Consider the following 26,651-nt stretch of genomic DNA (forward strand, 5'->3'; position numbering starts at 1 on the left):
GGGCACCAGCCGGCCAACATCTTGGTGTGCTCAGCCTCCTGGAGGGAGAGACCAGCTCTGTGCCCCTCAGGCTGTGAAGAGGGGTGACCCGGCCTGCAGGATAAGCCAGGAACGGGTCCCTCCAGACTGTTGGTGGGTGTGACCAGAACTCAAGGTGGTCGGTCGTCCCCTGCAGAGACCAGGTTACCTCATGGCAGTGTTGCTCAGTGAGGAGGTAGGGAGCTTCCCTGGGGCAGTAGCAGGAGAGGGTGTTGGGAGATCAGCTGGGGGGTGACAACTGTTGTCCTTCACCAAGCTTGGCCCTTCCATGGAGGGGAGAGGGAGGCCTGCTTGCTGCCTGCCCCCTCCTAATGTTGACCGGTGACCTACATCACGGGAGTCCCTGGTCTTGGGGACCACGGGAGCTGCTTTGTGGACCCTCAGGAACCGTTCAGGCCTTGGGTCAAACGTTCTTGCTGGAGATACACTTGCTGTCACCCTGCCCTGTGAAGCACCCGTCCCCTTTGTCTCTGTGGTCCCGAGGACCACCAGGAGAGCACGGGGAGAGGTTGTCACCCTTGGCCTGGCAAACCTTGGCGACCTCCCTGAGGTGCAGAGCTGACGTTGGATCAGCTCTACAGTGCTTGATGCCGCAGGTTCCTCACCTTGTTGCTGCGTTTGTGGCTCATTATTGTGTGGGGGAAGGTAAAGGCCTGAGAGCAGCAGGTCACGGCTTTGGAGACCTGCCCGCCCCAGGCCGAGCTTCCCGGGAGAGAGGCGTGGGGCTGCTCCGGGCAAGGTCTGCCCTGGAAGTGCCGCTCGGCAGCCGGGAGCTGCTGCATCGTGGCCAAGGAGACGATCGGCGTTTCCCAGAGCCTGTTTCCCCGTGCAGCTGCCTGACAAAACCAGCGTGGGAGACGCTTCCCCGCACGCACGCGTGTCAGCCCCCGTGCACAGGGGGTGGGATGCTGCGGGGGTGGATGTGACGACCCCCTCCCACCCTGAGCGTGACCCCACAGCGGCTCCTCTCTGCTAAAACCAGGCTGGCACGAAACCTGCCCCCCTCCATCCCTGAGCTGCAGCAGGTTTCAGTTCATCAAGGCTCTGCAGAGCGTTGGTGGGAGCGAGGTGAGGGGCAGAGCCTGGGGAGGGGAAGGGAGTTGGGCTGGGGCTTATCCCTCTCCCTGCACCCCGGCCTCGAGCACGTCCCTGCCCTGTGCTGCCTTCCCTTCCACCTCAAAACGCTTCTGCCCTCCTCCTTTTGCGCTAAAGTGGTGAAAACCAAAGCGGCTGCTGTGAACGAGGGTGTCAAGGTGGCGTTTGGGCGGGGAGGGGGGCCCGTTGCGCCGCTGTGACTCACTCCTTAAACTCCTCGGCAAACTTGCCGGCACGGCAAGGCCGGTGCTTTCACGGGTGGCTTTGAGCTGCGGAGCTGCTGCCGGGTACCCAAAGGCTTTTGTGTGAGCCCTGGGGGGAGAAGGGAGTGGGCACAGGGGGGCTGAAGGAAAGCGATTGGAAAAGAGGGGGATCCACAGGGACGAGGGGACACACAAACCGGCGTGGCTCCCCAGTGCCCCGTGGGGAGGGGTCAGGTGTTGGCAGGTGCAGGGAATCCTTTCCTTGGGTTCATCGAGGCTGTGGGAGGTGCTGGGATGCGATGATGCCCCTGGGAGATGCGGGGAGCCCCCGTCCCGGGTGCTGGCTGCCCTGGGGAGGGGGCCGGAGCCTGATCTGAGGCAGCGCAGGAGGGGTCAGCTGCAGTGGTAATGCGAAATGGGTCAGAAAGGTTTAAATGTGGGATGGGTCGTCCTGCGGAGGGGGAGGGATGCGAACTGGGGGTTCAGCACCTTTGGCTTGGTCTTTTGGGTGGCTCCAGGGCCTTCCCAGGGCAGGCGGCCTCTGGGGTGAGCTTGGGACACTGAAGGGGCCTGAATTCCCCCACCGCTGAGCCCTGTCCCTTGTTCCCTGGTCAAACATGGGCAGGGGTCTGCCCATTGCCACCCGTGGGGACCCCAGCACCCACCTGGGTACAGCCCCCCGGGGGGGCGGGGGGTTGGGACTGGTGATCTCCAGGAGGTCTCTGTCCAACCTCCAGCCCATCTTTGTGACTGAGGGATGAGTTGTCGTACCCTACGCTGGTTGGACAATTCATCACCTCGGGGCTCAGAGCCCCCCTGTGCCCCCTCAGGACGGTCTCTCCCGTGGGTGCCTGTGGCTGAGCATCACCCTCCCACGATGCTGTACCCCCCTCCATCCCACAGCGGCAATAAACAGAAGTTTATTTGGGCTTTTTTCCCCCCTAAATTGTTCCGTTATACCCAGGTGGGGAATGTGGCCTTGCAGCATCCCCCGAAATGGGGGCAACCCAAGAGGGGGTCCTCGGTTCTGGTACTTCCTGAGGGATATGCCTGGCTGGGAATGGGGAACCCACAGCACCCACCCACCGGTGACGGCCCAGGACTGACCCCAAGTGCCATGGGTGCTGGCACCCCTGGTTTCAGCGTCCTCCCCAGGACCCCAGGCTCCATCCAGAGCTGGGATCCTGCAGCCACCACCAGCACCAGCTGGGGACCCGGGACCAGTTAGGGCCTAAGTCCAGCTGAGGAGGCTTGGTACCGGTTGGGGGGCTTCAGTCCCAGCTGGGGGGCTCTGATAATGGCTGGGGGTCCTGGTACTGGTTGAGTACTCGTGTCAGTTGGAGGCCTTGTACCAGTTGGAAGCTCCAGTGCTGGCTGGAGGGGCTCTGGTAGTGGCTGGTCTACCTGGAACTGACTGGGAGCTCCAGTGCAAGCCAGGGGCCAGTTAGGCACCTGGGACCAGTTAGGAACCTGGGGCCGGCTGGGGACTCAGTATCAACTGGGGGGGGGGGGGGGGGGGGGCTTCAGTGCCAGCTGGGGGCGAGGAGGCAGCACTGGTGTGGGAAGGTTTGATACTGTCTGGGGGGGCAGTACTGGTGTGGTGGCATTCTGTACTGACTGGAGGGGGTCTGATACTGGCTGGGAGCCCAGTACTGGTGGGTGGGGGACCTGTACTGCTGGGTAGGGGTGTCTGGTACTGGCTGGAGCCCTCCAATCCTGGCTTGGGGGGGGGGCAGTGCTGATATGGGGGTGTCCTGTACTGGTGGGGGGGACGGTACTGGTTGGGGGGGTCTGGGACTGGCTGGGAAGCCTAGTACTGCTGAGGGGGTGTCCCTTACTGACTGGTAAGGCCGGTACTGGTGTGGGGGGTCCGGCACTGGTTACGGGTCTGGCTGTGCCTTTCCACTCCAGTCCCGGTTGGGGAGCCCGGTAGCGGCTGGCAGGGCCCCAGTACCGGCTCAGGATATGGTACCGGGGGGGATGGCGGGCTCCGGTCCCCGGGGGTGGGACCGGCCAGGGGGTCCCGGTGCCGCCGGGCGCTCCGGTGCTGCAATGCCGCGGGGCTGCCAGCGGCGCTGCGGCAGCCGGGGCGGGGCGGGGGGGGGGGGGGGGGGGACACGGACACGATACACGACGACACCGGAGCGGGGGGGGGGGGGGGGGGGGGGGGGCGGTGGCGAGGCCGGGGCGGGGCGGGGCGGCCCCGGGGCGGGCGCTGCCGGTGCCGCTGCCGGCGCCGGTGCCGGTGGCGGCGGCGGGCCCGGTGCCGTGCGGGCGTGCGGGGAGGGTGGCGGGGGCGGCGCTCCCGGCCCGGCGGCCGCTCCCTGCCCGGCCCGGGGCGGAGGAACGGGCAGGACGGACAGGACGGTCCCCGGTTCCACGGGCCCGGCGCGGCCGCGCTCGGATTATGAGGGAGCCATGAGCCCGCTGCGGGGCTGGCTGCTGGCCGCGCTCCTCTCGCTCACCCCGCGGGCAGGTAGGTCCCGCTCCCGCCATCGCTCCGCTCCCCGCTTCCCCGCTCCCCGGTTCCCCGCTCCCCGGTTCCCCGCTCCCGGCCCCGCCGCCACCGCTGCGGCTTTTTCGCTGCATCGACACATTTTTCCGCAGCGCCGCCCCGCAGCGCCCCGGGAGGGGCCGGGCCCGCGCCCCCCCCCCCCCCCCCCCCCCCCCCCCGGCCTCCCGCCCCGCACCTGCCGCCCCCGCTGCCCCCCGCCGGGGCGGCCCCGCCCCGCACCCCGGGGTCCCCCGGGTGTCCCCGCGGGGGTGTCCCCGCGCCAGCCCTCCGGGGCCTCTCGGGAGGTGGCCCCACAGCGGCCCCCGGGTGGCCCCCCAGGAGATGTCCTATGCCGGCCCTCCGTGTCCCCTTGGAATGTGTCCCCATAGCGGCCCCTCCATGTCCCCTGGGTGTTCCCTTCGGCGGTGTCCCCACACCAGCCCTCCTGCCCCCTCGGTGTCCCCTCTGGCGAGTGTCCACATAGAGGCCCTCCATGACCCCTCAGGAGGTGTCCCTCTACCAGCCCTCCATGTCCCCTGCGTGTCCCCTCTGGGAGGTGTCCCTCCACCAGCCTTCCATCTCCCATTGGAGGTGTCCCCATACCAGCCCCCCATATCCCCTGGACATACCCCCGGGAGATGTCCCCATCCCGGCCCTCCCTGTCCCCTGGACGTCCCCTCCAGGACGCGCTGCTGTGTCCAGACCTTCCCCCCCCCACCGCCTCCTCCAGGTGCAATGGCGTTCCTGGGTCCCCCCACGTCCCCTGGGTGCCCCCTTCTGGGATGCATCGCTTTACCAGTGTCCCCTGCGTGTCCCCTCCAGGATGTGCCGTTGTATCCGAGGCCCCTTGAACTTCACCTCCCAGATGTGTCCCCATACCGGTCCCCCACATCCCCTGGGCACCCCCTAGTCGGTGCTTCCTGGGTGTCCCCCTCTGGACACACCACCATACCTGGGTGTCCCCTGCCATGTCCCACAGCCGTCCAGCCTGGGACATGTCCCCATGCTACCCTCACATCCCCTGGGCACCATCCCATCCAGGACATGAGTGTCCATTTGGGATGCAATTCCACACTTGGGTCACCCCCAGAGCACCTCCTCGTCCCCAGCCCTCCTCATCCCCGGCCCCCGTGTCCCCAGCCCTCCCGGGGCCGCCGTGACCGGCTCCCCTCGCCTGCAGGTCCCGCCGTGCAGGCCGGCTCGCTGCAGCGGAGGCTCCCTCGGGCTGGATGGCAGGACGGGCAGGTCGTTTCCCAAATCACCCACCCCAGCAGGCTGGTGGGGCAGAGCTCGGGAGGAGAAGTCCAGAAGCATCAGCTGGACACCAGGGTCAGGAATGAGCCTGGAGGAGGAGAAGGAGGAGGAGGAGGAGGCCCCGTAAGTGAACTGCAACCCCCCCCTCCTCTCCCTGCCTGGGGTCCCTGGTGGGTGGGCAGGTCCCCAGGCAGCCGCCGTTGCCAGCCTCGCCGCACCCCAGCATGTGCGTGGCCACCGGCATCCCAAACCGAGGCCTTCGTCCCCCCGGGGACCATACGGTTGCCGGTGTGTGCCACGAAATCCCATTAAATCTGGGTACCGGCGGTGCGTGTGCGGGCGTCGGGGGAGATGAAATGGGAGCGGGCAGCAGGCAGGCAGCAGGCAGGGCTCCTGCGGAATGAATGGGCTCATGACTCTGGCGCCGGGGAGGATGGATCCAGGCCACGTGGGAGCAGCCCCGCGCGTCCCACCCGGTACCGTCCCCCAGCCGAGGCCGTTTCTCCCCACCCCGGGATCGGTGCATCTACGCCGGCCGGTGACCTTCACCCTGGGGCTGGCGGCCGGTTTGTCCGGCGTTTTGGGGAGCTGGCACACGTGTCCCATCCGGCACAGCGAGGGGGGTTGATGCTTTCAAAGAGGCAGTGGCGGCTGCGGAGGCCGGCGCGCATCGATCCCCCCGTCCTCACCGGATAAAAGGCGAAATAATGAGCTGCAATTGCCGCAAAGGTGATTTAAACCCAGCGTTAAGTAAAAGCACCAGGCGCCGGGAAACGCCGGGGGGGTGGCTGGGCCACCACCGGCGCTCGTTGGATTTCAGGGAGGTGTTAAGCCAGGGCGTTGCGGGGGGATGGAGCGGCTGCGGATCCCAGGGAATTTGGGGTTGGGTCCCGGTGACAGCACCGGCAGAGCCCCAGCGAGCCTCTCCTCGCCACCCTGCCTGAGCCCGTGGACGTGGTCTTGGCCCGGGATGTCCCCTCCCCGGGGCGCTGCGTGGTGGCAAACGTGTCCTCGTCCCCACGTCACCGTCCTGAGCTGCGCCCGGGGTCTCAGTGAGGAGACGGGGCACCCCAAGAAGGGTTTGGCTGCTCCTGGCCACCGTTTCCCCCCGGAGCGAAGCCCCGGGGCTCCCGAGGGACACGCTGCTGGTGATGGACCCTCACCCTTGCGGCGAGTTTGCCGGGTCTCAGGCGGGCGCCGCAGAGCACAGCTCCCGCTGCCGCCGGCAGGAATTAGGTCAGGAGCGACGGGCGCCGCAGGGCGGGTGAAACGCCGGCTCGGCACCGCCACGGCCCAGCTGGGCCTGCTGGGGTGGGGGTGATGCTCCAGCAACCCCTACCCAAATACGGCTCCTGAGGAGGTGGGTGACGGGATGGGGGTGCCCGCCCAGCACAGTGATCATTTTGGGGCAAAACCCCAGCATTTTCCTTTGCGTTGAATTTTTGGGAGTTAAAAATAAAAGTGCACCTTTAACGGCTGCATATTTGGGTTGGGGATTTTTATTATTATTATTTTAGTTTTTAATTTTCTCGGGGGGCAGCTCGGGGGGCTGACAGCTCCGGCTCCCTTGCAGGGGCTGCACCTGGCACGGGTGAGCTTCGTGGTGCGCGCCTTCGGCTCGGCCTTCACCCTCGACCTCCGGCTGAACCAGTGAGAGGCCCTGGGGGTCCCAGTGGGGTGGGGGGCACCTTCCATGGGGCTGGGGGCACCCGCCGTGGGGCTGCTGCTGCCCCCGGGCAGGAGGGCGGGGCTGGAGAATCTGGGGGTCCTTGGGAACAGGGGTGGGTTCTGTGGAGCCATCCCAGCTCCGGTGTGGGGGCTGAGCTGGGGGTCTGGGAGAGGGGCCCATGGGGTGCCAGCACCCTCCCAAAGCAGGGGGGGGTCCCATGCCGGGGTGATGCCACCTGCATGGGTGGTGGGTGGGTGCATGATGAGGGTGCTGCCGGCAGGGCCACGGCTGCTGCCATCTCCCTCCTCCTCCTCCTCTTCTTCCCCTTCCTCCCCACCGCTGCGGCCTCTCACCCCCCGCCTGCTCCCGGCAGCCACCTCCTCGCATCACACTACGTGGAGCGGCACCTCGGCGCGGCAGCAACGGCAGCCACAGCACGGTAAGCTGCGTGCCGTGCCGTGCCGTGCCATACCTCATTGTGCCGGAACTGTGCCATGTCCACGCTGTGCCATGCCGTGTCACACTGTGCCATGCCGCGTCACACCGAGCTGTGCCATTGTATCACACCATGCCATGCCATGCTGTGCCGTATCACACCGTGCCGTGCCATGGCGTATCACACCGAGCTGTGCCGTGCCGTATCACACACCGAGCTGTGCCGTATCACACCAAGCTGTGCCATGCCGTGCCGTGCCAGCTCTGGGGTTGTGGTGGCAAATTTCTAAATCCAGCAGAAGTCCACAAGCGGCCACCAGCAGCTCGGCATCTCCACCTGGGTGGCCTCGGGGGTGCCCCCCCCCGCCCCTGGGGTGCCCAGCCCTTGCATCGAGGTGCTTGCCCTGGTGGGTGATGGGGGGGGGGATGATCCTCTGGGTGCTTTGGCACGTGCTGCCAGCCTTGCCCGAGGCAGCGGGTGCCCGTCCAGGTGCCGTGGGTGCCAGGCGCACCCCAAGGGTGCCAACAGCGTGTCCCAGCGCCGCCGGCCCGCGCGTGGGCTCCTGGGGACGCCGGCCCGGGGGCAGCTGCCTGCGCAGCACCGGGCAGGATGGACCCGGGGGCAGGGGCAGGTCCGGCCGGCTCAGCCCCCTCTCCCCGCTCTGGCAGGGCGCGGGGGAGCACTGCTACTACCAGGGCCGGATCCGGGGGCAGCCCCGCTCCTTCGCGGCTCTCTCCAGCTGCCAGGGCCTGCGGTGAGTACCCCCTGCCGCCGGGGGGGCCAAAAGGGGGTCGGGGGAGGGGGTTTCTGCACCCCCCTGCACCCTGTTACCCCTCGTCTCTGTTTGCAGTGGGGTCCTTCTCGGACGGCCGAGCCACCTACTTGATTGAGCCCCAGGTGGGCGCCGAGCACGGGCAGGTGAGTGGTGGTGCCGGGACCCGCCATGTGCCTGCCTTAGTTTCCCCACTGCAGCCTTCTGGGTCTGGCTGCAGCTCAGGGACAGCCGTGGGGACATGGCTGTCCCCCCCCCCTCCATGCTGTCACATCCACACGTGACCATGACACTCGTCTCCCTGTGGCAGGGCCTTCGACCACACATCGTCCAGCGCGTCCCCCAGCTGCGCCCAGCCGGGTGAGCCTGCGCGTGGAGCCAGCGCTCAGCCCCGAGGACTGGTGACAGTGACGGTGGCCCTAGTGGCCCCGTGTCCTGCACCCCACCAGCTCTGTCCCTTCCCTCCAGGCTGCCTCTTCCCTGCGCTGAACCAGAGCCTCACCAGCGGTTACCAAAGCTGCGGCGGCGGCGGCAGGTTAGTGGGGACACGGGACTGGGGACAAGGGGCGCTTGACCCCGGTTGGCCTCCAGCTGCCAGCTCCGCCTCGCCGGGGTGGCCGCTTGCCCACGGCACAGCTCTGCCATGGTGCGGCCGGGCTGGTTTGTGGGTGCTGGGGACGCGGTTGCAGGATGCTGCTCCCGCACAAGCCCGGGGTGCCCTGGGGACCCACCAGAGATGCTGCAGCTGGAGGGGAGCCACCCCCGAGCCCACGCAGGCAGCTCTTTCCCCCTCCATGCTCCCCAAATATCCCTCATGGCCACTAAGGGGTCATAAAGCCCCTGCGCCGGGGTGGATCCTGCCGGAGCCGGCTCAGCCATGGGCTCCCGCCGGCAGGTACGCCGAGCCCAGCACACGGTTCACAGCGAGACCAAGTACATCGAGCTGGCGGTGGTGAACGACCATCAGCTGGTAAGTGCAGGGGGTCCCAGGGCCTGTGGGGTGGGGTGAAGGGTCAGGGTGGCCCCCGTGCCCCATCCCAATCTGGCTCCTGCTGCCCCCCCTAGTTTCTGCAGCTCCGCAAATCCGTGGTTCTCACCAGCAACTTCGCCAAGTCCGTGGTCAACCTGGCCGACATGGTGAGAGGGGTTGTCCCTGGGTGGGGGTTGTCCCTGGCACCCGTGGGTTTGTCTCTAGGGGGTTCATTTCCAGGGGGGGATATCCCTGGGGAGCTTGTCCCTGGAGCGATGGGGTTGTCCCCAGAGGGTTTGGCCCTGGTAGGTTTGTCTCCTGGGGGGGTCATTCCAGGGGGTTTGGCCCAGTGGGTTTGTCCGTGGGTGGGTGTTTGTCCCTGGCAGAGGTTGTCCCCAGGGAGTTTGTCCCCAGCACCTGGTGGGTTGGTCCCTGGGGGTTTGTCCCTGGTGGTGGCAGGGATGGGACACAACTGTTCTCCAGAGGTTTGTCCCACTGGTGGGTTTGTCTTTGAGGGGACTGTCCCCAGCAGCTGGTGGGTTTGTCCTTGGTGGTTCCTGGTTGGTTTGTCCCAGTGGGGTCTGTCCCCAGGGAGCTGGGCCTCAGCACCTGGTGGGCTGGTCCCTTAGGGGTTTGTCCCCAGGGGGTTTGTCCCACTGGGTTTCTTTTTCCCTGGCACCTGATGGGTTTGTCCCCAGGGGTTTCGTCTGCAGCACCTGCTGGGCTCATCCCACTGGTGGTTTGTCCCCGGGGGATTGTCACTGGGAGAGGGGGGGGGGGTTGTTCTGCCCAGCTCCTGAGGAATTTGTGCTCAGGGAGTTGATCCCTGGTTCCTGGTAGGTTTGTCCGTGGGATGGTTGTCCCCAGGTGGGATTGTCCCCAGAGGGCTGGTCCCTGGCACCTGATGGCTTTGTCTCTGGTGGTGGTGGGTGTTTCCCAGGGGTTTGTCGCTGGTAGCTGGTGGGTTTGTCCCGGCGAGGGGGTTTCATCCCTAGTGCCATCCCCTCGCCCCTGCAGATCTACAAGGAGCAGCTCAACACCCGCATCGTGCTGGTGGCCATGGAGACGTGGGCCTCGGAGGACCGGATCCGGATGGGGGAAGACTCCCTGGAGACCCTGAACGAGTTTGTGAAGTACCGGCGCGAGGGCCTGGCGGAGCAGAGCGACACCGTCCACCTCTTCTCGTGAGCGTCGCGGCCACGTCACCTCCCCGGGGCCGGGAGCTGCCGTCCCTGTCCCCACCATCCTCTTCCTCGCAGGGGTCGGACGTTTCAGAGCAGCCGCAGTGGAACCGCCTTTGTGGGGGGCATCTGCTCGCCCGCCCGCGCTGGAGGTGTCAACGAGGTGGGTGCAGCGAGACGCCCATGAGAGCGGGATGGGGATGGGGGGGTGTCCCTCCGGTGACTCCCTCGTCCCTCCTGTGCAGTACGGCAATGTGGCGGCCATGGCGGTGACACTGGCGCAGACGCTGGGGCAGAACGTGGGCATGATGTGGAACAAGCACCGCACGGCCGCAGGTACCCGCCACCCCCCTGGGAGTGGGGTGGGGACACCGCGGTGCCACCAAGCTGGCGGCGGGACAGCCGGCACTCCCAGCCTGCCTCCTCTCTCCCAGGGGACTGCCGGTGTCCGGACTCGTGGCTGGGCTGTATCATGGAGGACACAGGGTGGGTGCCCACGCGGGGTGGCGCTGCCACCGTCCCCCATGTGCCGCATGTCACTGCTTGCGGCGGGGGCACCGTCAAGGCTCCTGCCCCATTTTGGGTGGTCAGCCGTGCCTGGCGATGCCACCCGGGCGGCGCAGGGGGGTGACGGTGACCCCCACCCGGCAGGTACTACCTCCCACGGAAGTTCTCCCGCTGCAGCATCGACGAGTACAACCAGTTCCTGCAGGACGGCGGCGGCAGCTGCCTCTTCAACAAACCCCTGAAGGTAACGGTCCCCTGCCGAAGCCCCCAGCCCTGGGACGGCCATCACAGGGGGGGAACAACACCCTGAGGGTGGCTCCGAGGGTCCCTTGGGACTTGTGGTCTCCCCCGGCCCCTGCCACATCCAAGGTAACGGTGCCGGCATCAAACCCGGTGTCCCCAGCGGGGGAAAGAGCCGGACTCTTGCGCTTGATGGCAAGCGGTTTGGGGGTCCTGCCATCCCCTGGGGGGGCTCGTGGCACCACCCAGCTCGGGGGCCCCCCCAGCATCGCTTGCTCCCCCCTCTTCTCGGTCTTGGCAGCTCCTGGACCCTCCGGAGTGCGGCAACGGCTTCGTGGAGGCGGGAGAGGAGTGCGACTGCGGCTCGCTGGCGGTGAGCGGGGCCCGGGGTCTGCTTGGCGCGGCCGTGCCCCGGCGTGGCCGTGGGGCTGAGGCGGCTGTTCCGGCAGGAGTGCGCGAAGAGCGGGGGGAACTGCTGCAAGAAGTGCACGCTGACCCACGACGCCATGTGCAGCGACGGGCTCTGCTGCAAAGGCTGCAAGGTGCGGGGCCGGGGCGGGAGGGAGGGATCCGGCATCCCGCACGGCCAGAGCCGCCGGGGTTCCCGTGCCACGGGCTCCTGACGTGGTGGCTTTGTTGCCCGGTGCAGTACGAGCCGCGTGGCGTGTCCTGCCGGGAGGCCGTGAACGAGTGTGACATCCCCGAGAGCTGCACCGGGGACTCCAGCCAGGTGAGCTGGGCTGGGGGGGACACACAGGGCGACGCGTCGCGGGGCCGCGGGGCATCACCCATCCTCTTCTCTGTGTCCCCCCCCAGTGTCCCCCCAACCTCCACAAGCTGGACGGCTACTTCTGTGAAAACGAGCAGGTGAGTCCGGCCCGGCGTGGCAGGGCACGGCCGTGAGGCTCAGGCACGTCCCCGTGGGCTCCAGCATCCCGGTGCTCGGGCGTGTCGGCAGCGGCAGCCCCGGCTGAGCCACGCACGCGTGCGCGGGTGTGGGTGTCGGGGCGAGGCGGCTCGGGGTCCCCGGGGTGTGCGAGCCCTCCCCGTGCGCCAGCTCCTCGCCCCGACGCTGTGAGGCCGGGGCTGCGGGCCCGGTGCCCCACGCCTTCCCGTGCCCGCGTGGCCGTGGGCCCCGTACGCGGGATCCCTCCGGTCCGTGCGCTGCTCCCTCGCACACACGGGCCGTGCCAGCCCCCCTCGCCCGCGTGCAGCTGCCCCCGGGGGCTGTGCAAACCGCCCACGTGGGGGCCCGTGTCCCGAACACTGACACACTCGGCTCCCCCCGCCCCCACGAACCTGCCCCCTGCCCGTGCAGCCGGCGTGGCTCTCCCAGGGCCAAGCACGAGCATGGGGGGGGGATGGGGGGGGGGTGTGGGGTGTCATCATCCTTGCACGGCCTCCATGGCCATGCACACGCGTGTGCAAGCCCCTCCCCAGCCCCGGGACCCCTCTCCCTGCTCCCCAGGGACGATGCTACGGCGGGCGCTGCAAAACCAGAGACCGGCAATGCAACGCGCTGTGGGGCCGCGGTAAGTGTTGGCCCCGGGGTGGCTTTGCCAGGGGTTGGGAGGGGACAGGGGGTGACAAGCGGGTGACACCTGTTTCCTCCCAGGCTCAGCCGAGCGCTTCTGCTACGAGAAGCTCAACGTGGAGGGGACCGAGAGGGGCAACTGTGGGCGCGAGGGCCTGGGCTGGCTGCAGTGCAACAAGCAGTGAGTGAGCCTTGTCCCCCGTGTCCCCTCCCGGGTGCCACCCGCCCGCCCCGGTGATGCCACCGGTGCCTTGCAGGGACGTCCTCTGCGGCTTCCTCCTCTGCGCCAACATCTCGGGCGCGCCCCGGCTGGGCGAGCTCAGCGGCGAGATCGCCACCACCACCTTCTTCCACCAAAACCGCTACGTAGACTGCAGGTGGGTGCCACCGCCGTGGGGACAGGGACATCCCCGGGTGGGGAGGAGGGGTCCCGGCGTCACCCGCGCTCTCCGTCCTGGCGCAGGGGAGGCCACGTGCAGCTGGTGGACGGCTCGGACCTGAGCTACGTGGAGGACGGGACGCCCTGCGGGCCCGGCATGCTGTGTCTCGACCGCAAATGCCTTCCAGCCACGGCCTTTAACTTCAGCTCCTGCCCCGGCAGCTGGGACGGGAAGATCTGCTTCGACCACGGGGTGAGGGACATGGTGCGGGGGGGGGGAGAGGGACACACAAAGGGGACCCAGGGGGGTGTCATGGCAGGGGGGGAGGTGACGCCGTCCCCTCGCAGGTTTGCAGCAACGAGGGCAAGTGCATCTGCCGGACCGAGTGGACGGGGAAGGACTGCAGCGTCTACGACCCCATCCCCGAGCCGAAGCCGACAGGGGAGACGGAGCGATACAAGGGTCTGTGCGCCCCGTGTGGGGGGGCGGGGGGGGGGGGAGCTCCCCGTGTCCCCGGTGTCCCCGGTCCCCACAGGCTGGGGTGTCCTCTTTTGTCCCCAGCCACCCCCAGGGGGTCCAGTGTCACTATTCCCCCCAGTGCCATGGCTCAGCTGGGCACAGCTGGGTCTTGTGTCCGTGTCCGTGTCCCCCCCCCCCCCCACTGACGTGTGTCCCTGTCCCCTCCTCCCTGTCCCCTCTGTCACAGGTCCCAGTGGCACCAATATCATTATCGGCTCCATCGCGGGGGCCGTGCTGGTGGCTGCCATCGTCCTTGGGGGGACAGGCTGGGGATTTAAGTAAGCAGCCGCCGCATGGCTCGTCCCCTTCCGCTGCTGGCACCGTCACCGCACCGGGGCCAGGCCCCTACCCTCCTGGGGACACCCCGGGCACCCCTGGGTGGGGGCACCACCAGTCCCCCCCCGGCTGGGCATCACCTGCAGTGTGGTCCCCAGCGGGCTGGGGATGCCTGGTCCCCTTGGCCCCCTGCCTGGTCCCCAGCCCCTGCCTGACCCCTTGTCCCAGCCCCTGCCTGACCCCTGGCCCTGCCTGCCCTGCCTGCATGTGGCACTGGGGGTTCACTGTCACCCCGACCCTTTGCTCCATCCTGGCCGTGTCTGTCCCCAAGCATGGGGTGATGGGGGCGGGGGCTGTGTCGGTGGCCCCCGTGTGTGGTCCTGCACTGGGACACGTCTGCTGCCTGTGGGACCTGGGACACTGGCGGGGGGGGGACACAACGACGACACACACACACACACGACACACCAGGGGGGGACAGCAGGGACACGGGGGTGGCACTAACGCTCCTCTCCTTTCCCCCCCGCCGCCCCCCAAGGAACATCCGCCGAGGAAGGTACGACCCGGCGCAGCAGGGAGTGTAACCGTGTCCCCCCCATCGTCTCCTCGTCACCGTCACTGTCACCGTCACCGTCACCGTCCGGCAGCCTGACGGCGTGGGAGCCCCCCTGGGCCCGTCTGTCCGTGTCGCTGTGTGTCCGGCCGTGCTGTCTCCATCTCTGTGCCCCCACAGCTGAAAAGAGACGGTGTTTTTTTGGGGGGGGGGGCATGGCAGCAGCCCCCCCCCCCCCACGCCAGTGTTGGCTCTTTTCAGCTCAGTGTCCCCCCCATGTGTCCCCCCCCCACCACGTGTCACAGCCCCACACTAAATGCACCCCACTTCTGTGTTGCAGGTCCGGGGGGGCCTGAGCGGGGGCCGTGCTGCCCCCCCCACCCCCCCACCCCCCAGCGCCTCATTAACAGCAATTAAACGAGGCGCCGCTGCCGAGAGTCCGGCCGAGGAGGAGAGCGGGGGGCAGGGGGGGACACCCGGGACCAACACCCCCCCCCCCTCCCCCGACCCCCACCACACCACCACGAATGTACGGGCCCCCCCGGCCCCCGCCCCGGGGCCGGCAGCACTCCCAGCACCGGGATGAATGTACCTGCGGGGCTGAGGGGGGACGCCCCCCAGTCCCACATTTCCCCCCCTCCCATCAGCATCTTCCAGCTTTGGGGCCCGGGTCCTCCCAAATGGTAGGCCAGTGGACGCCAGGATGAGGCCAGTATACCCCAGTACCAGGCCAGCAGCACCCCCCGCCCCGCCCAGAGCAGGGCCGGGGAGTCGTGTCCCTCCCACCCCAGATGCCAGGTCTGGGGTCGGGTCCATGGGGGCCAGATCTGCGCCACCTCCCCCCCCCCGCCCCAAAAGCGGCTCTGCAGCCCCCCCATGTGGGGGATGTCCCCCCAAATGCTCCCCTGCCCCCAAGTGTCATGGCTGCACCCAGCCATGGGTCCCTGAGGCCCCCAGCGGTGGGGACCGGCACCCATGGGTGCCACAGGCTCATCCTCTAGGGCAGGGACTGCCCCCCCGCTTCCCCAGCTCAGGCAGGTGAACCCCAAACTGGTGGCACTGGGGCTACGGTACAGGGTGAGCCCCGGGCTGGTGGCACATGGGGCTGCTTGGGTGGCACATGTCACCCCAGCCCCACGTCAGGCTGGTGGCACCTCTCCCCCCGCCCAGGGGCACCCCCTGCCCCGGCACAGCACCTGCTGGGTGTCCCCCAGCCCCATGGCGGGTGGGTGGGATGTGTCACCCCATCCCCATGGCACAAGCTACGCGGCACATGTCACCCTGCATGGGGTGGCTCCATAGGGCCACCCAACGCACAGCACCACGGAGCACTGGGGGCCCACGCTGGTCCCTTCACCCACTGGTGACACTCAGCATCGGGGGGTGGGACGGGACACAGGACACCCCTGGTGACACTGAGTGTGTGTGTATGTGTGCAGACATTCCTGGTGGCACTCGGTGGGGGGACAACAGGGGAGGGTACCCCGTGCCCATGGCGGTGCGAGGGTGTCCCCTCTGTGTCCTCTCTTGCCCAGTGTCCCTGCCTGCCACCATGCCCCTTTGCCATGGAGGTGTCCCCAAGGGTGTCCCCAAGCCCAGCCAGGGGCTGTGGCGGCACCAGGCAGGGGACAGGGCACTACCATGCCAGGGGGTTGGGAGGTGACGGCGGGACAGGGGGGTGGCTGAGTGTCCCCAGGCTTGGCATTGGTGGTGGATCCTCATGTGACACATCACTGATGGGCTGGGGGACACGGGGACCTGGGGCCACCATGGGCACGGGGCGGGGGTCCGGACCAACCCCCCCCTTCTATATCACTGTCACCACAATGTCCCCACAGCCATCATGGCCACAGTGCCGGGGTGGTCCCCGTGGTGAGGGGACACCCCTGTTTCAGAGCAAGAAGCCACCGTTGTCACTGGGTTTGGGGACATTAATATATATATATATATATAAATATTGGGGTTTTTTTCTTAATGATTTTAACGCTGTAAGATCACGCGGTGCCGCTGGTGCCACTGCGGACATGCCAGGGAGGGCCTGAGGCCAGGACAGGGGGGTGCACCCGGTGCTTCCAGAGCCAAGAGAGCAAACCAGCCCCCCCCAGACCCCCCCAGCAGGCTGAGCCGACGGCCCCGTCCCGGCACGCGGCAGGGGACAAGCACACCGGGGCGGTGGCAAATCCCACCCCCCCGCCCCGCCAACTCACCGCCAGCCGCACCGCCATCCCGCACCGCCTCGCTCCGCGCTACCGGGACGGGGCCCGGGGTCGTGGGGTAGGGGGGCTTCGCCGCCCCCCGTCCCCGAACGCCTGCGCCTCGTCTCGCGCTCCTGCTTTGCACGCGCTGGGGAGCCGCTGCCACCGCTGCCGGAGACGCCGCTGCCGGAGACGCCGCCTGCTCCTCGCTCGGCCCTGGCTCCGGCCCCCGGGAAGCCTCCTGCAATGTCGCAGAATTTATTTACAATAAAGATTTGGAAAATGATGGGGTTCTGCTTTTCACCGGCGCCGGAGAAATGTCACCCATGAGGATATTCCCGTTCCTGGTCCCCCCCCACCTCATCCCACCAACATCCTCCCCATGTCCCACAATCCAGCCCGTTCCCAAGGGTTGGGACCGTCCCAACCTTCATGTCGGAGTTGGGGGTCCCATCGTATGGAGGTGACGGCACGTGGCAAGGGCCGCTGAGCTCCCGCCCTCTGAGCTTTTGCCCCCTGGGGACCCTGCCCCGCCATGGGGACACGTGGCTGTTCCCATCCCACCGCAGATGCTCAGCCCTGGGCCTGTCCCAGTGTAAGGAAACTGCTCCATCCCTGTCCCGCCATGGGCACCAGTCACTGTCCCAGCATGGGGACCAGTCCCTTGCCCATCTCTGGGTTGCAAGAGCTCTTCACTGTCCCATCACAGGGACACAGGGGCAGGTCCTCGTCCCCTCCCAGGGACACCCTCGGGCTGAGTTAGCTCCGTGTAGGGTCCCGCCTGGCTTTGCAGTGGGGTGAGCAGCCCCTGGCAGATGGGGACTCGGGGATGGGTCCCCAACTCCCAGAGGGAGCCACGAGGATGGAGTATCTTCCCAGGGGACCAGCCTGGGGGATCTCAGCTGGGGCTGGTCTGGCAAAGCTCAGCACAGCCGGACAGTGTGGCACAACCGGACTCCTTGGCACAACCGGACTGCTCGGCACATCGACCACGAGAGGGCTCCCCCAGTCCAGCCCATGCACGCCTGGGCTGGCTGGCGCAGAAGATGCTCTGACATCCCTGAGATGCTCCAGGGCCACTCGTGTCCCCGCAGCCCCCAGCCCCGAGCTGGGAGGGTGGAGGCTGAGGACGAAGGGACAGGCTGGGGAGGGGCTGCAGCACGTCCCCCCTGCTCGGGGTCCTTTGCTGCTAAAATCGGTGGCAGACGGGGGACACCACACAAGCGTTGCTGCCAGCCCCCTCGGCCCTGGTGGCGGTGGGAGAGGCCCAGCATCCCCCTGCCCGGGGAGGGTCACTCCCCTGGGGGACCCCCTGCTCTGCCAGCCAGAGACAAGGGGCGGGATGCAGGGCAATGCACAACCCAACAACCCACCCCAGAGGGGACCGAGCCCCTGACCGGTGGTGCCCCCAGCTGAGGTGCCCCTCACTCTGCAGAACCCTGGAGGGACCCACTCCAGTGTCCCCCTACGCGCGTGGCACAAAAATGTGCCCCGATTCACCACCCTGCAGCGAGCGCTGGGGCCCACACACACCATCCAGGGGGCCGGGGTGGGCGAGGACAGGCGCTGCCTGCTCTGCCCCACGTGCGGTGCTGGGGGGTGCCCGGGAGCACTTTGGGGTGCTGCCAGGGTGCTCCCTCCCTCGGGGGGAGACCCAGCCCCAGGCGGGAGCCTCTCTCCTGGTTTCAAGAAGGGTCAAGTTCACCTTATTAAAGCGATCCCCATCATCTGCTGGCTCTGTCCCCCGCAGCTACGGCCCCGCAGGAGGCGGCGTGGGGCGAAGACGCTGGAGAAGCCTCCGGCCACAGCAGGGAGCGTGGGGCGAGCACCCGGCTGAGCCAGGGGGGTCTGCGCCAGGAGCCACCCCCCATCCTCGCTGTCTCCTCAGTCGCAGTGTCCTCCCCGGCCAGGGCAAGGCTCGGAGCAACCAGCTCTGCTCCTCCCTGCGACACCGGGAGCCCGTTGCAGCAGAGACGTCTTTATACCCCTGAAGGATTTTAGCCACAGATTTACTACCAGCCATGACTGAGATGCATCTCAGAGAGGAGCTATTTTGGGCTGGTGTCTAGATACCAGTGCAATGAGTGAGGCAGAAATATTCCAGATGCACAGATTGTTTCTGAATCTTGAGTTATTCAGGGCCTTCAGGGTCAGGAGGACAAAAAACGTGACTTAAAAGGCGGCCCAGCTCTGGTCTGCAGCCCCAGAGGGTCATGCAGTACCCACGCCGCTTCTTAGGGCAGGGTCCTGCCCACCAGCACCGCTGCCTGCGCCGGGGAGGCTGGGGCTCACGAGGACGCTGCGGTGGGGTTGGACATGCCCAGCACAAGGGAGATGCTCCTTGGCCAACGCCCCAGGACCACAAAAACTACAAGAGGCAGCAGGGTCCAGCGCCCAGAGGCGCTCGATGCCCCAGGCTGCTGTTCCTCTCCATCGCAAACTTCTCCAGCTCCTTTCCAGCTTCCTCCATCACATCACCCAGCTTCTCTGCCTTGAAAGAAGCTGCCCCAAAACACAGAGCACGGGCTGGCCAGATACTGGCTGTCCTCAAGCTCCTTGTCCTACTCCTAACTCACGAGTTTTATGTCAGAGACCCTCTTTGCGCCCAGCTCTGATCCACATCCCTCATCCACCGGTGCCAGATTTTAGCTGCGCTTGCTCACGGTTAACCACATCGCCCAAAGGAGAAGCCACCGTCTCCCATTTCCCTGTCGGGTGCAGAGATGCTCCCCCCGACGAAGGCTGAGAGATTGGCATTGGCTTTTCGGTTCCCCCAAGGTGCAGAGCTCTCTCCCTCGTCCTGGTGTGGTATATCCACCTGCAACGCACCGGAAAGGACCCAGCGGGTCTGGGGGACACGTCTCATCAGAGCAGTTGTCACTTACAGGATAAAATCAAACTTATCTGCAACTTGTCAGCAACGGGCCTCTACGGGTGGATCCTGCCAATCTCAACAACTTATGGTGGGCAAAAAAAAAATAGTAAATCTCTCATTATTAGGAAAACCAAAGAAATAAGAAACCCGCCCTTCCACAGCGTCTGTGCCATTACATAATGGGAAACCCTTGAACCTAAAATATTTCCGCTCCTTTGGTTGCCGAAGCTGATGACTGACCATCTGGCTGCGATTTTCCAACTACAACCTAACGAGGCAGACTTTGCTTTCAGGGTGCGCACAGGGAAGAACATCCTCAAGGACTCCCCGGGACCATGGTCACGGCAGGGGCTGCAGCATGGGGGGCCGCCACGTGAGCGGCAGCTTGCGTGAGCAGAGGGAGGCTGTGGGGTTTTCAGCTCTTGGGCTCACGAGGAAGCCGAGATGTTTCGGGCAGCTTTTGGGAGCAGAGGGAGCCGTCAGATGGTCAGGAGGCAACGCCGCCGTGTGACATGAAATGGGGAAATGTCCTGAAGGAAGGTTTCTTTGGGGGATAAACCACAGGCAAGAGAACGTAACACCCCAAAGACCGGCTTGACGAGGCAGCTGAAAAAAAAAAAAAAAAGACGTCCTCATTTTCCAGGCAAATAAATGAAAAACCTGAACTGAACTCCGACCACAAACAAGGACACACGTTTTCCAGCTGGGAAACCCTCCGAAGGCTGACAGAACCGCATGGCATGGAAACTGTCCGTCTGTCCCTTCCCTGTTTGAAGCACTCCAGTCACGCACCCCCACCCTCGAGCAACAGGCGCTTTCTACTCCAGTGGCGATGGTGGAAGCCAGCGTGACTTCTTTCGGCTGTGTCACCCTCTCTTCCTGGTGGGAAACCGAGGTCTGGAGAGGGAGAGAGGAGAGGAGAGGATGGGAGGGACAGAGCCCGCTCTGGCTGTCCCCCAAAGTCCTCTGGCACACGGCGTGGCTGGGACGGAGCAGGACCAAAGCAAGCCCTTGCCGTGCCTCTCTGCTCTTATTTGGTACATGGAGATTTTAGGGAAAGTCACCTTTTTGTCACCACGGAGAAACTCTGCAGGCAAACAGCCGAGAAGCCGTCGGAAGGAGCACGCACACGTCAAGCAAAAGCAGATCCCAGCTCCGTCTGGGAATTTCGCTCTTTAGGCTCCAGCTGGAAACAAGAAACAAACCGGGGCACAGAGAAGAGGCGGTGCAGGGGAAAGAGGTGAGCGGCTCCGCGCAGCCTCGGCCCCGCACGCCTCACACCGCGCTGCCAGCCCAAACGGCACTCCAGCGCCGATCGGAACCCAGGCACGCCGGGGGGAAGGGGAGCACCGGCGTTTCCAGCCGCCGAGCGCAGCATGTCTGCAGCGGAGGCGCCTCGAGCTGCGGGTGGAGCGGGAGGCGCTGGGCAGGCTGAGCTGAAACGGATTGGACCGAACCGTCGCGGGAATTTTGGCAAACGCTCGTCGCAGCTTTGCAACTGCAACAGGTCGGGGTGACCGCGCTCACCTCGCAGGCTTCCTCCCGCTCGTCGTGCCACGGAGCTGGTTCGGGGTAACGAACACACCCAGCGTTACGTGGAGCTTAAAGCATTTTGCACGGGAAAGCTGGGTATTGTCCTGCTTTTGGGTGAACACAAAGACATCAAAGCCTGAAACCTTCTGCTGATCAACTGAAGACACCACTGACTCGATGTCTAACAGCCACGAAGAATGCTCAACAGCAGAGACTGAGGACCTGAGCGCAAAACCAGACCTTCCAAGCCTGCACACAACCAGACACACATCAAAATCACTTCTAAAAATTCTTGGCGGGTTAAGGACTGCAGGTGGAGGGAGCTCACACGGGGAGCCGGCCCCGGTCCCAACAGGGGTGCGCGAAGGCTGCCTCAGCACCTCCCCCCGCACACCGCGATAGCACCGAACACTCGAAACTGGGGGAAAAAGAAAAAAGACAGGAGGAGCTGAGCCCCCAGGCACAGCTCAGCAGTTGAGGGACAGGTGAGAGCAGCCCCGTGGCACCGGGGGTGACAGCCAAAGGCCAGACGGGAACAAGATGGAGCCGCTGGCAGCCAGGGGTTGCTGCCACCGGCACAGGCTGCGGGTGAGGGGGCAGCTCGGAGGTCGAAGCGCGGCCGCATCGGGAACCACTCGCTGCGAGAGAGGCCGAGGGGCTGGAGGCGTGTGAACAGCCCCAGCCTCCGATGGGAAGGGAAGGATTTTTGCTGGCCCAGCAGCCAGCCAGCGGCCCGAAAACGCGATGGAAGGCTCTGGTGCGCTTTCACTTGGCTGCGCCACCGCCAGCTCCGGGGGGAGGGTGCAAATATCCTGGGGGAAACGGGGGAAACCCAATTCCTTGAGTCTGTGGTGACTAGACTGTACAAAAAAATTTCCAAATGCCCTTTAAGAAGCAATCTCCTGCTGGCCAGGACACTGACTGCATTGCCTTGTAGGTCTTTTCCAGCTCAAAGCCTGTGTCATTCCAGGCGTGGGCCAGCCTTGCCGCTGCTTTTTATTAACAGTCCCCGAACGCCTGAGTTCACATTTCTGCCGCCGGTGAGCTTTAACCCACAAGCAGCCGAGGCAGAGACAGGCGTGACTCGAAAACGACGGCTGATTGCTTCTGGGATCACTCGTGCGAGATAGGTGCAGCCTGTTTTACAGCTCAGCAGTTCAAATCCAGGTCAGCAGAATTTAATTGAGAATCCCCAGTGGGCCCATGTCACCTTGTCAGCGCAGGCAGAGATGGCAGCCGCTGAACTCCCCGCTCCACCCGCCGCGGCGCAGGGCACAGCACGGCGGACCCGCATCTCCCTGACCCCCGCCCGCAACTGCAAGCACAACGTTAAGCCCTCATTAGCTTATGTTAAATTGCAGGAGCCAGGGACCAGAGGCTGCCGAGTTAAACTGGCATCTGACAAACAAAAGGCTCCGTTTTCCCTTTCCCGAGCTTTTCTTCCTAGTCCTTCTTAAGAATTTACATTCCTAACTACCAACCAGCAATTTATTAAATTAGCTTTGAAGTCTCTCAAGATCTCGGCTCTCCTCTCCGGAATATCCGCAGCGCCGTGGCACTCCTGGTCAGAGCTGTTTATGTAACTGTCTCCTCACCCCTACAGCGGCTACTACTGGTCTTCTGGGGTCTCCTTTCCTAACAAGGATCTTCTCTTTCCTTACTGGCCGTCAAAACATGCCTACAAATAGGAAAGGCATAGATCCCCAGCATTGCAGACAGTCGTAACTTACTTCTGGGTTAAAAAAACAACGGGGTCATTATGTAACGCTGCTGCTCCGACCAGCCAGTCAGCAAGGAAAGGCAACAGAAAATGAGAAACCACATCTCGGAGCCACCGACTAAACCAGAATTTCGTTTCACAGCCTGGTGGGACACTCCCCTCCAGCAATGAACTGTCCTCCCTCCCCCCGGCACAGAGGGAGGAAACATTCAGGGCCAGCGCGACCGAACAGACGTACTGACGAAGGAAACTTCAGAGCGGCTTCAGTTTTCTTGGAAATCCCACGTTCCGGGTGACCCAAGGTGTAAAGCTTCCCCGCTCGCCCTCTGTCTCGCCACTTACTCCCACCATTTAGGGCAAGGTGGCTGTTCCTACCCCTGGGAGCTCTGTGCTGCCCAGGTTGCCCTGCAGCACCCAGGCACTCCGGCACTGCACGTGGCAGCGAGGATTTCCCTCGGAGGGGAGCGCCAGGCGCCCACACCACCAGGCGGTGCCGGGCGGGTCACGCTCGCGCTCTGAGCCGAGGCGGAACGTCCATCTGTACCTCGCTCCCTGCGTTTCATTTAATAAACTCATTTTCTATTCTCTTTTCTTAATTCAGACGTTTCTTCCCGCTGCAAGGCTCCGGGCCGGGCGTCCCCCGATGTGCCACGTGCAGTGCTGCTACGTGATCTGGCAGCTGCCCGGCCACACTACAAAAGTCCTCAATAACACAGATACTTACCCATTTTCAACAGAAGCACTTCTGGCCACCACCTTTTCATGGCACTGGAAGTGTCCCAAACTTCCCTTTAATTTGCTCAAAGTCACCTGCAGAGGAGCTGAAGAGAGATTCAAGGCTGCTCACATTTCCTCGCTGAAAAGCGGTTGTGCTCTAGGAGGGGGAGCACTGACCCAGGTCACGCCAGGCCCGTAGCACCGATAACGGCAGTTCCCATCTCCAAACCTGCAGTTGCTTTGCAAAACACCTCTCAGTTCCACGCTACCTGCAAATTCCACTAGTACGCTGGACATTTGTAGGGGGGAAAAATCAATGAAAATATCAAAATATCAAACAATTAGACCAAGATATCGAAACATTTTGATCTAAAGACCAAGAGGACAGTTTCTTCTGCCCCCCAGACTGGCAATTGCCCCTTCTCCCCCCTGTGCTCCCATCACCTGCAGCACTGCTCCCGTGCACTTTACCTGGCTTGTGAGAATAACCCATCTCATCCGGCCAAACAACTTCCCACGTGGCACCGCGTTACGGTGACTGACGCCCAGAACATTTACATTTAACTTTTCTTGTCTGAATCATGTATCTCATCACAAAATCTACCAGATCGATCCAGCTTTGATTTCTTTGCGGTACCTTTCCACGTCTCTCTCCACCTCATTGTAAGAGCACTTATAGACTACTGCACATGTAACATCCATGTGACATACCAGGTAACACATTGCACGGGTTTGTCTAGGCAAAGTTACCTATTTTCTCATGGAGGATATGGAAAATACCCTCCCAGGGAACCCACGTGTTAATCTCTCACACTGAGCACGTTCCAGCTACAAGCCCACAGAAACGCAGCTGATGTAATCAAACTGACTTCTCAACAGCTCCCTCAAAGACCTTTTGAAACGTTAACGAGTTTATTACCAAATATGGTTGACTAATCAGCCGCGTTTTCTGATTCATGCTTTCCATGTCAGATAAAGGGCTCGCTCTGGGCTGGAGGGTCACCCAGCTCAGGGGAAACGGGCGCCTTCCAAAGGGCTTCGACCTCTTCCGGAGGCTACAAGAGTTTAAGAACATCCAACATACCTGCGGAGAGACCCTCAATTAGCGCTGGAACCAATTAACGGAGCGCAGCGCTTTGCTGAGCAAGCTCCAGGAACGCTGATTCCTATCCCGGTGCTCCTCGTCCTCCTCCGGGCAGGTGCTCTGGATGGAGCTGCCCTGAGCAGCGGGTTCGGCACTTTTGGGGGGCTCTTCCCTCCATTAAAAACCACAGACAACCCCCAAACTTTTCTTTGTAACTTGGTGTTTTCCCAGTGTTTTCCACCAGTGCACACCAGTGGGACGTGCTGTGGTCTCCGGTGTGATTCCAGTTAGCGCTAACACGCAAAGGAGCTCTGCGATGCATTAAGTCTTCATTTTCGGTGTATGAGAGAGGAACATATGCAGCAACGAATCGCTCAGCACTGTAATACCAGCTTCAGAGGAAAAAATGAAACATTGCTATCAGCAACAGAAAGCGAGAGAGGAATTTTGTTTCAGAGCTTGGAGTCCTCACATTTAAATCCAGGTACCACACGGGTCAACTCCCCTCACCCTCTTCCCTGCACAAAAGGTCAGGGGGAGTAAGAGCCGAAGGCTCCAGAACTACTGACACGCACGTACATACCGACGCCGGCTAATGTCAGCGTGTTACCGAAACCATTTTCCACACAGAACGGGCTTTTTAAAAAGTTTTCGGATCGTGGATTTATAGGTGACTACGGAAGTTTATGGAAAAAGATCTAAAAAGCCTGGCAAACATTCAGTAACAGGAATACTGAATTTCTGGGGATAACAAATGCTCAGAGGTGGGGAAAAAAGGTAACTCAAGTCCCAGCTTGTCTTTAAACAAGGGCAAGGCGAAAGCTGCGAAGTCGGCACGATGCTTTCCAGTACCCCCAGCAAAGCGAAACCGTGTCACCGCTGGTTTGCTGACTTACAGCGTTTCATTCACGGCCAGCGACGGGGCCCGTGACCCCCAGCCGCGGGGGAGGCGCGTCCCGCCTGACGCACGGCTCTGCACCGCGCCAGCCGCAGCCCCGGCCCCCGCCGGCACGGGGGTCAGCCACGCGCCGGGGCCGCCCCCGAAGAGACAGCGGGTGCGCAGCTCCTGCCTCCGCTCGGCCCCCGCAGGGATCCAGGCCACGAGGCAGGAGAAGTCACAGACCTGAGCGAGGGTCGAGGGTGAAACTCCCGGGGTGTCGCGCTGCTCGGGATGCAGCCGCCGGGGCCTCGGTTCTGCTCCCGGGGGAGCAGCAGGCTCGGGTCCACCAATGGGCGACACGTCCTTTGGCAAAAAGCAACGGGAACGGCCTGTTCAACAGAAAAATAAAAGGGAGGAGGACAGCGAAACCCGAACCGTAGAGAAACTATTCCATAGCACCGATGAGCATCGATCAATGGAGTCACCACATTTAAATTAAATTAAAGATGCCTTCAACTCCCCCTTCCAAGGCATTTTTCCCCAGCTATCAAGGCAGAATTTACACAACAAGGATAATGTCACGCTGTAGAAAACAAAATGTCATTTTCCAAGCAACGATGAACTGATATTTGAAGGCTCCTCTGACACGGAGAAACTGAATGGCAAGCCCTGAAGGAGCGGAGGCCCCCGAGCTCCTTTCCAGGCTGCTGTAGAAAGGTGGGTCACGTCTGGTTCCACCGTTACAGCAAACCGGAATTAAACTCGTGCAAACGGATCGGTCTTTCAGGATCTGTGTCAGGGCAGCGGCACGAGGCCCAGCACGTCCGACCCACAGGACGGGCACGCCGCAAACGCCAACGAGAGCAACCGTCGCGTCTCAACCAACAGCTCGTCTCCAAAGGAACCTTGTAGCTGGTGAGTGATGCACCCGGCATCAAGAATTCCTGAATTATTCACAAATCAAGCTACAAGAAGAACAGTGTAGTTGCTACAAGATTGTAGCTCAGCTACAGTCAGGAACACTTAATGCTACCAATATCAACCCCCTAACCTATGCTTCCAGCAGGAAAATCACTCCACAGAGAGGATCTAATTTGTACTCGCCAGACCCGGTACAAAGTAAGTCGCGTTCTCCTCCCTCTACAGCAGAGGAAAACAAGGCGGAGCCGTCAGCCGCCCTGCCCGGCGACACGGAGGCTCAGTTGGGATCGCGTCTCGGCGCGAGGTGCTGCCGGCGAGGACCCGAGGCATCGGCGCGGGGCTGGCAGATGCGGCACAGGACCCCCGGGAGACGCGCGGCGCAGCAGCCGGAGCCCAGGCGAACACCCAGGGGCGCCTCAAACAGCGCCGGGCGTCCGCAGGGAGCAGCCGAACCAAGCCTGGGGTGACTGCGCACGATCCCGGCTTTGACCTCGGGGCGTTCTACTCCCGGCCTGTTTCGGAGCACAAGATCCAACACCGCCGTGACACGATGGCTTCGAGGGGGGCGATTTCCCAAGAAACGTACCGCTGGCGGAGAGCGCCG

At 64.0% G+C, this 26,651-nt stretch overlaps 1 protein-coding gene across 1 annotated transcript; it reads left to right on the forward strand.

Annotated features, from left to right (window-relative positions):
- Positions 1–3,755: 3,755 nt before the first annotated feature.
- Positions 3,756–14,153, forward strand: ADAM11 (ADAM metallopeptidase domain 11). Its single transcript, XM_086478167.1, is given in 27 exon segments — positions 3,756–3,813; positions 5,012–5,212; positions 6,642–6,735; positions 7,128–7,165; positions 7,168–7,193; positions 7,859–7,944; positions 8,042–8,170; positions 8,273–8,469; positions 8,472–8,497; positions 8,858–8,932; positions 9,028–9,099; positions 9,950–10,116; positions 10,192–10,276; positions 10,359–10,449; positions 10,548–10,599; positions 10,765–10,864; positions 11,162–11,233; positions 11,310–11,402; positions 11,510–11,590; positions 11,677–11,727; positions 12,329–12,392; positions 12,476–12,575; positions 12,652–12,771; positions 12,858–13,026; positions 13,122–13,236; positions 13,481–13,571; positions 14,108–14,153. Coding segments are annotated over 27 exon segments (2,499 nt in total).
- The last annotated feature ends 12,498 nt before the right edge of the window (positions 14,154–26,651 follow it).

The sequence above is a fragment of the Leptosomus discolor genome, chromosome 25, assembly GCF_034619465.1.
Source record: "Leptosomus discolor isolate bLepDis1 chromosome 25, bLepDis1.hap2, whole genome shotgun sequence".
Lineage (NCBI taxonomy): Eukaryota > Metazoa > Chordata > Aves > Leptosomiformes > Leptosomidae > Leptosomus > Leptosomus discolor.